Genomic DNA, 10,150 nt, shown 5'->3' on the forward strand with positions numbered 1-10,150 from the left:
AGATATCAAATTGTAGAGCATACTAGTTCTTGGACATATGTTTCTCTGCAAGCCATGCGTGTCATGTGGAATAAACACATGTTTTTTATATTATTGGGAACTAACATGCATATTTCAAAAAGCAATGCACAAACATGCTTTGTTTTAAAGGTTAAGTCAGAACGACAACCTTTATGTTTAGATCTAAACTCATTTGTAATACTTTGGTGTGAAGATGTTGGAACCATGTACCACCGGGAAGGAACACATCTGATCTAATGATTTACTTGATAACCTTTAACTAGTTGGTGATTATTATAAACAATATCACCTCAATACAAGTACAAAAAAAACACACACACCGTCCGCTAATTTTTGATCCCACTGAAACATGTTAGAGACATTTGATAGAAAAAATCACTAACGTGAATGGTCAACAATTCGGTAGAAGTCCTTATAAACACAATATGCACTCTAGAGTTTTCTATACTTGCTTTTTAGGTCTCTACCAATATTTTTATAAATATTACCCCCCCCCCCCTACACACGCGCGCGCGCGCACACACACACACACACACACTATAGTTCATGAAAAGTGTCATACATTATTCATTGAGGCATGCGTTTTGTCCTACTTCATTTTTCACATTAAAACATGATTTGTTATAAAGATGCAAACCTTCTAGAAAATAAAGTGCTAACCTAAGTTTTGTTAAAACATATGGCAACATCACATAATATTACAATTTAATGGCATACATTCGAACCATATAAGTAAAAACACTATAGCCCACATTAATAATATTTTTATGTGATTAATTATACCACTAAGTAATCAAAGTTAATATGCATTTTGATATTATAAGTAAATAATGACAAGGTATAAAAGTTTAATATAAATAGTATTTATTTTAACTAGACTCGACCTAAAAGTTGTTTAGGAATAACAAAAAAATTGTTTTTAGACCGTTAACTTTAAAATACACAATCTTGAATCTTTATATGCAATTTAATATTGGCAACAAAAAGAAGTTTTATGTAGAGCGTTGATGCACCCATGACTTGTTATAGACATGTAGCACAATTGACACTTTACTAAAGATAAATGAACATTAAGCCTCCATTATTTTGTTATTTTGTTATTTTTTATGTTTTATTTTGATGATTTTCATAAGCTGAATCATCTTTATGAATCGGAGGAAATATTTCGACTTACAAAGTTTGTAATAATTGAAATTATTATGATATCATCTTGGACCAAAACACATTTTACATAAATATTTTCTGGAGCAATTTTTGGATAAAGATCAATAAGGCATGTGACAAAAATATAACAGCAAAGTCATGCGATATTTTTACTATCTTCTCTATGCAATGTCGTTTCTTTTCTCTTTCTCCTCACAATTGAAACTAAAATATCATATTTTTATCAATCATATGCAAATTCAAGATAAATTTTACTAGCTTTGTCACTGAAGTATTAATGATTTACTAGACTATTTTTTGTGCAATTTGAATTTTGAACCCAAAACTGAACTTAGAACTAAAATACCAAGTTTGTCTAGAATTGTATGTTAATTTTAGTTGAAATATGGCCACATTGGCGAGTGAAGTTATTCCTGATTTACCATAATTGTTTCATAAGAATGTGATATGAATTACAACCCAAAAATTAAACTAAAATTAAAAATATATGTTTCTCGGAAACGACATGCCAAATTTAGCTAAAGTTCTAGCAATTTCACCATTGAATTATTTTTTGATTTATTTGAATAATTCCAATTTTCTATAGAACCCAAAATTTCCAAGTTTTATAGCTACGAGTGGAGAGATGAAAAGATGCGCCAGATAATATAGGGTTTCCGAGATGGTCACATCGTTTAAATAAAGATAAATGTAATGTTTAAACAAGTTTTAAAAAATGGAAAGTTTAAGCACATCGTAGACACTGAGTTCCAGTTAATAGAAAATTAAGAAACCAAAACAAAAATCTAAATTTTAATCGCCGGGCCTGCAAGTCAACGACAAGGGAGGAATTATTCCACCCAACCGAACATGCGGCAACCCAACAAACCCCAACGAACCCAACGACATCCCTTCCATCATCATCAAAAAAAAAGAAAAAAAAAATAACGACATCCCTTGCCTCGCCCCCACTCCTCAGCGCCGGCATACCGAGAATGCCCCTGGACCCCGACCACTCCCCGTCGCCGCCGCCGCAGCCGCCGCACCGCGACTGGTTCTTCCCGCCGGCGCCGCCCTTCCTCCCCTCCTCCTCCAGGTCCCTCGCCCCCAGGGCCCCCTTCCCCTCCACCTCCCGCTCCTACAAGCCCTACTCGACCGCCGACCGCCGCCCGCTCCCGGCCCCCCGCTCCCGCTCCCGCTCCCCGCACCCCTCGCCGGAGCAGCAGTCGCCGCAGCCCCCCTCCGCGCCGCGCCTCCGCGGGTGGGACCCCCGGTACGCGGGCGTCCGCCGCGGCGATGCGCAGGCGCCCGCAGCTGCAGCCGCGCCGCCGGCCGCCCCGCAGGCGGTGCCCGAGAGGAAGTCGCCCCCGGCGTCGGCGCTCACCCTCCGGTGGTCCGGGATGCTCTCCGCAGCGGTGAGTCACGGTGAACTCGCGGGGTTTGACTTTTGTTGACTGCCTACAGTTGTCTGATCATAGCTGAATGTGTTGATGCTTCCATTCCAGGCCATTCTGCTCTGCTTCGCCTCCCTCCTCCACAGGAACTTCTCCCTGCACGACCAGGTCCACCATTTGCGGGTAAAATCCTGACCCATTTCACTCTGCGCGCACATTACGCAAGAGGGCGGCAGCCTTACCGCCGCTCCGCTCGTTTCGATTCTGCCAGGGACAGCTTGGCGCGGCCACCGCGAAGTTGCAGTCATGTATCGTCGTCATGGACTCGTCTCTGGACATGAGCAGTGTGTTTTCGTACCAGAGCAACGACGAGTTTGTGCCCAGCAGAAGCCTGAAGAATTTCTCCCTGCTGCTCTCGCTGTCCGCGCTGTATGCGCCGATAATTATTCTCAAGTACATAGACCTTTTGTCCAGGCTGAGGAGATCGGGAGGCTCCGAGGTTGCCTTCAACAAGCGGTTGGCGTACAGAGTAGATATATTTTTGTCACTCCATCCGTACGCTAAACCCTTGGTTCTTCTTGTCGGTACAATGTTGCTTATCGGTCTTGGTGGGCTCGCTCTTTATGGGGTTACTGATGATAGCTTGTCGGATTGCCTCTGGTTATCGTGGACCTTTGTCGCTGATGCGGGGAATCATGCAAATGCCGTGGGCTTTGGTCCTAAGTTGGTTTCAGTTTCAATCAGTATTGGTGGGATGTTGGTTTTCGCCATGATGCTTGGTCTTGTGACTGATTCAATCTCAGAGAAGTTTGATTCTTTGAGGAAAGGAAGGAGCGAGGTCATAGAGCAGAGTCACACTCTGATCCTCGGGTGGAGCGACAAGTTGGTAATCTTGGAATCAACCTTTGCTGATTTCTTTCATGCAACATTTTCTGTTATTTTTCTTATTATTCAGATAAGAGTGCTATATCAATAGCTAATATCCTAACATGAATAACGCCAACTAGGTATATGAGTGCTTCTTATTGCATAAGGACACTCTTTAACTACTTCCTGAAGCTTCAAGTGTAGAGGCATGTTATAGAAAGATGGTCAGATCTCCAGCTTACAGTGTGAATATCACATGAAGTGTGGTCTTTTTTATTTTATTTTCTGCCAGCTGATTTGTTGTCATTTTGGTGTGTGGGCTTAAAATAGGCAAACTAGTTATGGATACAAACGGGACCTGTCGTGGAATTGTCACGGCAGATGTCCTAGTATGAGGACTTAGTCGCGAGGCCAACGCATCTATGCGGTAGCTTGAGAGGGGTTGGGCGGAATCGAGAGACGCAACACAAGACAAGGATTTAGACAGCTTCGGGCCCCGGGAAACATCATCCGGTAATAACCCTACATGCTGTTTGAGGCTAGGTCTCATTATGATCACGGGAGAGTCGCCGGGAACCGGCTCTCGGTGTCTAGCCCTAGAGATTGCTTCTTGTTACTTGTCCCTCTTTGGGGTGCCCTGCCCATTGAACCATCCAGTGCAGACGGCGGCTGATAATACATGATAATTCGCCTCCAATTTGTTGGAAGAAAACTGGGCTTCCCAAGCAGTGACTCGCTCATATTCAATAAACAGCTCATGCATACAGGTGCGGCCCAGTGTGTTTATATAGACCAACCCGCGAGAGACGGATGGTAAAGACGACCGTTGCATCAGAGGCGGTACAGACAGATGAGTTGGTCACGATGTTTTAAAATGAAGAGTGGAACACAGATGTACTCCCGCCGGTCCTTTTTAGTTCGCATATAAGATTTGTCTGAAGTCAAACCTCGTAAAGTTTGACCAACTTTATAGATAAAAATGTGAACACTCACAATGTGAAATCATTATCATTAGATGCGTCGTGACTTAGATTTTCATATTGTATAACTCTAGCATTGTAGATGTTGATATTTTTTCATATAAATGTGGTCAAACTTTACAAAGTTTGACTTCAGGCAATTCTTATATGCAGAGTAAAAAGGACCGGAGGGAGTAATATTTCCTCTCACATTGTGTTTTCTGTTGTCAGCTCCTATGAGCAGTACTGTGTACTGATAGTAGTTAGTTGTATTATGCATATGGTTTTATAGCTGTTTGTTGCGTTTCTCCAGACTAACATATTTCCCTTTATGGTAATAGGGATCTTTACTGAACCAAATATGTATTGCTAACGAAAGTTTGGGAGGAGGGACTATCGTAGTGATGGCCGAGAGAGACAAAGAGGAAATGGAAGCAGATATTGCTAAAATGGAGTTTGATATGAAAGGAACGGCTGTAATATGTAGAAGTGGAAGCCCTTTGATTCTGGCTGACTTGAAAAAGGTAAAAATTATGATTACTGATTCAGAGACATATTTTGATTTTCTTCTGTTTGCTACATTTGTTAATGTTAATATGCCACCGTGGTATCTTTAGATAGGTCGATTACTGTGATGTTAATCAATTTATTATGTCTCTTTTCTCCTATTTTTGGACTAAATCTACCATAATGCTCAAGGTCTCAGTTTCTAAGGCGCGTGCAATTGTGGTTTTAGCTGAAGAAGGAAATGCTGACCAGGTTTGTTCTGCTGATCAAATTGCACCGTTTAATATGAAATCAGTGCTTACATTAGCTGTCCCTTCTCCAGAGTGATGCCCGAGCACTGCGAATAGTCTTGAGTTTAACTGGAGTTAAAGAAGGGCTAAGAGGTCACATTGTAGTTGAGCTTAGTGATCTTGACAATGAAGTGCTAGTCAAACTTGTTGGTGGAGACCTTGTGGAAACTGTTGTTGCACATGATGTGATAGGTCGGTTGATGATACAATGCGCGCGTCAGCCGGGCCTTGCTCAGGTATTTTCTAACCAACAATTCTGAATATATTTCGCTCCTTGAAAACAAACTCCTCTTGAGCATTCTGTTTGGTTCTATTTATTGTTGCATTGTGGAATTGCATATCAGAGACCTTTCTAGTACAGCCTGTTTTCTTCAGAAAGTTTCTTCCACTAAACTTATGATCTTCGCTCGATTTTTCAGATGTATATTAGCTATTGGCTCTGTTTAATTCCACTTGTGTTGTTCTCCGCCCTGCCAATTACTCGCTTATGTATTTCATTTTACTTCTATACTGCATTTTTTAGCTTGAGGCTGCAGATTTTATGAAACTAACGTGGGTGCTTGTTCTACATTTGCAACCTGCACACACTGACACACTTACCTACATAATGCTGATTATAATTTCCTTGCTGGTTGAGTATTAGATAGACTTCACACTTCAGTGACTACATGCAGTCTTTCTAATTTGTAACTGTACCTTCAAAGACTAATTGAGTAAGCATTCACAGATATGGGAAGATATCCTTGGCTTTGAGAACTGCGAGTTCTACATTAAAAGATGGCCTCAGTTGGTCGGAATGCAATTTGAAGATGTGCTGATTAGTTTTCCTGATGCTGTTCCATGTGGAATAAAGATGGCATCTTACGGGGGCAAGATTATTTTAAATCCTGATGATTGTTATGTCTTGCAAGAGGGTGATGAGGTGATAGTAATTGCAGAGGATGATGATACATATACCCCATCACCGTTACCCAAGGTATTTATCTTTATAACCAAGTGCATCAACTGAATTTTGCCCATACAGAGCTAGTTTCAAATGTTCCTTTTTAGCTTACGCTTATCAGTAGCTGTAATAGTCCACGGTGCGATCAGTGCCATTTAACATCATATTGTGCCTACTGTATTGAACCTTTTAGACTAATCTTGAAAATTGGCTTTTTTCTGAATGTGGGCCATCAAATATCATATTGTGCCTCTACTGTATTGAACCTAATGATTAATCTCAAAAATCCGATTTTGTGTGAATGTGGGCCATTAACTAGTGTCCTCTAATATTTCACATAAAATCTTCCTAAGAACCTTCTGGAAATGCTTCCCTTAGAAAAGTTTTTTTTTATCAGGATACATGAAGTTAAACATAACTTGAGTGCTTTTGCATTAAGATTTGAGAAGTATACCTTCCCCTTTTGTTCAGTGAGCACCAAACGTGCAACTGCATGATACTATTTGCGTTAATGTCATCTATGAGGTGTCTTCACTTTCTTGAACTATAAAAACTACTTTTGTTAGCTTCCTAAGAAAGTGTAGTATTGACACTGCACATATATACATAGAACATCCTGTAATGAAGTTTACAAAAGCAAAGTCAATTTTATTATTCAGGTTAAAGAAGCTGTTTACATAGACATTGTTCGCCATGAAAGAAACTCCCAGAAGATTCTTCTTTGTGGAATGCGACGGGATATAGATGATATGATTGTGGTAAGCCCTTTCTTCAAGCCCCTAATTACCTTTTCTCTGTAAACTTGTGCAGGTTAGGAGAGGCTACCCGCCTAAAGATTTTGTTGGTCCAAAGTCTCCAGAAAGAATATTATTTTGTGGTTGGCGACGTGATATGGAAGATATGATAATGGTAAATTGATTATGGATACAAATTGGCATCCTCACCCTCTTCTGGAATGTTCATGTAGATATGATGCGGTCATTTGGAGCATTTTGAAGCAAAATTTGACTGTCCTGAACATCTTGAAACTATGAAAAATATATTATTTCCCCCTGCTCTATACCTTCCTTACATCTAATTAATGCTATGGCCGCATAGTGGTGGAGTGAGGCAATGATCCTTTGAGGTCTTATGGTGCTCCTTAAATATGTTGTCTTAACATATCTTTTGAATCCAATGTTTCTTACATCATACTGTCTCCAACTTTTGATGTACATGGCTAACTCTAGTTGAGAAATTCCTGTGTCTTCTGCATGACTCTTATATGAGATACACTCTAATTTGACATATATGCAGATATGGGCTAGCGTAACATCGGCAAAAATTCAGTTTAAAAAAACATAGGCATAAATTCTTGCTGATGGTGTGCTTGGAGCCTCACATTAGTTGTTCATTTAGGCTTGACTTGTAGTTTTATACGGTATGACTACGTTGATGCATGTGTGGCAACAAACTCGTGCATTTAGCAAACACTTCGTACTTTTCAGTGTTGGTTGAACAAAATTGTACACAAAGAAGATAAAATCTGCTAAATTTATAACTTTGTCATACTAATATAATATGTTGTACTGACTGTAGCTCAAAGTTGTAAGTACTGTAAGAATTGTTTATACAGCTGTAATCGATCCAAACTATTTTTCTCCCCTTTTTGTTTGCTGGGTCTTGATCTGTCTTAGGCTTGTAGCCTTTACCATAAACTCTTCTTTTTATTAATGCATCGAGACACAAACTTCTGAATTTTCTCGATTTTTTTATTTATACATCAGCATATGATGCCATTATCAGACAGTATGGAGATATGCAACACAGAACCTTTTGTTTGTCTCAATTCCTCCCATAGTACATTTACTTTTAGTGCACTGCAAGTCAACAGCATATTGTAACTTGGTTTTAGATATTCAGGTACTGGATGCTTTCCTAGCTCCAGGGTCAGAGTTGTGGATGTTCAATGATGTCCCTGAGATAGATAGAGAAAGAAAGCTAATTGAGGGAGGTCTGGACTTTAGTCGTCTAGAAAATATTACGTTGGTTCATCGAGATGGAAATGCTGTTATTCGCCGTCACTTGGAGAGCCTCCCTTTAGAGTCGTTTGATTCTGTAAGTTCTGCAAAAATAAGATTGTTTTCCTGGATAAAAGGAAGCCTATGAGTTTGATTTCTTGTTTCTTCCATCTGACTGAATTTCCTATGATTTTGATTGTAGATATTGATTTTGGCAGATGAATCTGTAGAAGATTCAGCAATCCAAGCTGATTCGAGGTCTCTTGCAACGCTACTGCTGATCAGAGATATTCAGGTTCTTCTATAAATGCAAAACCATTTGGACTTTTCTTTTGACTTGTCATTATAACTGCAGATCATGTCGTTTTATGATAGTGATTATCTTTGGTTATGTGCTATTTTGGTTTTCGATTATCTTTACTGATGCTATAAACCAATACTGAGATCTTTACGTAAACTTATTATTATTATTGAACTTCTAACTACTGCAGGCAAAACGGCTTCCATACAAGGAAGCGATTGGTTCAGATGGTTTCCGAAGAAGCTTATCGGAAGGTTCTTGGATGGGAGAGATGCAACAAGCATCTGATAAATCTGTTATTATCAGTGAGATATTGGATCCTAGGACTAAGAATTTATTATACATGTCAAAAATAAGTGACTATGTTCTTTCAAATGAACTCGTGAGCATGGCATTGGCAATGGTTGCAGAGGATCGCCAAATAAATTACGTCTTGGAGGAGCTCTTTGCTGAACAGGTATTATTCTCAGAATTTCTGCCCCTCAATGGACATTAAGCTTTTACAGCCGTCACATCACATGTTTCTTCTCAACATACTGTATATGCTAAATGATACGTACGTATAGCTGTCTTTTTACGAAGTCTTGGAGTTTTGAACCTGATGTTACTATATAGAGTACCAGGTTAAGTTTACCTATAGATCATTACCTCCAGAAAAGAGAATTTTGTAAGAATACCTGACAATTTTGCCACTGTACACATACATGTTTTCCTCTGTTTCAAAAAGTCTGCAGTAAGCACTCTTGTCAGGTTTTTGCATCAGCATCGCTAATCTTTTGCCCTGCATTTGTACTCTTCGGCAGGGGAATGAACTGCAAATACGACAATCCGACCTGTACCTTCGAGAAGACGAGGAGCTAAACTTCTTCGAGGTCATGCTACGAGCTAGGCAGAGGAAAGAGGTTGTCATCGGGTACCGTCTCGAGGACGCCGAGCGTGCCATAATCAATCCACCGGACAAAGTTTCAAGGAGAAGGTGGTCACCCAAGGATGTTTTTGTTGCTATAGCCGAGAAAGAATGAAATATCATCAGACAATATATTACAATTTAAACTACGCGCCTCGCTGATAACTCGAATGAAACCGACAGTAACAGCGGACGGTTGTTGCATGGCGTGCCGCCACATCCGGAAGATGAACAAGGGCTGCGTGTGGAGATAGCAAAGCAGGAAGTAGATACTGGGACAAATCTAGAGGTCTAGATCCTTTGCGTATAGATTCAGTTTATAGTATATTCCTGTGTGGGAAACTTTGGGGGCATCAGTTCGGCAGTCCCAGTTAAAGGCTACATGGAGATGAACATTCATGTGGCCTGTGGGATCTGGAGTTTTTAGGGGCTGTAGTCTTAATCTGTTGTACTCTGGGTATAGACTTCAGTGTTCGTTAAACAGACCAGTTGTAATGCCAAGTGTACATTTGAGAAAAAAAAATATGTTTTATTGTCACCAATTAACAATTCCCACGTCCTTGTTCATGCATGAATAGAGAAGCTGCCTTTACACAATGAAAAGGACAGAGTCTGAAAAGATAAGCTTGTATCCGTCATTTTGTCGCATTAGCAAGAGTTCAGTGTATTATTATCTGCCAAGTTCTTCTTTTATCTTTTACCTCTTTCCACCTTTTTTTTAATCATATTTCGCATCATAAAAAGTGGAGCAAAATAACTGAAAGGCACACCCCCCAAATACAGATCATCAACTATATATGGGAAGAACGATGATAAAT

At 40.0% G+C, this 10,150-nt stretch overlaps 1 protein-coding gene across 2 annotated transcripts; it reads left to right on the plus strand.

The window, feature by feature from the left end:
- Positions 1-2,100: 2,100 nt before the first annotated feature.
- Positions 2,101-9,929, plus strand: LOC123123756 (probable ion channel CASTOR). Of its 2 annotated transcripts, none has more exons than XM_044544358.1 (12): positions 2,101-2,579; positions 2,670-2,741; positions 2,830-3,444; positions 4,726-4,908; positions 5,084-5,143; positions 5,214-5,417; positions 5,909-6,157; positions 6,784-6,882; positions 8,027-8,221; positions 8,327-8,419; positions 8,616-8,882; positions 9,229-9,929. In XM_044544358.1, the coding sequence occupies exons 1-12, from the start codon at positions 2,160-2,162 to the stop codon at positions 9,445-9,447; spliced, it is 2,676 nt and encodes an 891-aa protein (XP_044400293.1). In that variant the 5' UTR covers positions 2,101-2,159; the 3' UTR covers positions 9,448-9,929. The 2 variants fall into 2 exon arrangements, with proteins under 2 accessions (XP_044400293.1, XP_044400292.1); XM_044544357.1 differs by lacking the exon at positions 6,784-6,882 and adding an exon at positions 6,935-7,033 and having other exon boundaries at positions 2,102-2,579.
- Positions 9,930-10,150: the final 221 nt, after the last annotated feature.

Source organism: Triticum aestivum, chromosome 5D, assembly GCF_018294505.1.
Source record: "Triticum aestivum cultivar Chinese Spring chromosome 5D, IWGSC CS RefSeq v2.1, whole genome shotgun sequence".
In the NCBI taxonomy this organism is placed as follows: Eukaryota; Viridiplantae; Streptophyta; class Magnoliopsida; order Poales; family Poaceae; genus Triticum; species Triticum aestivum.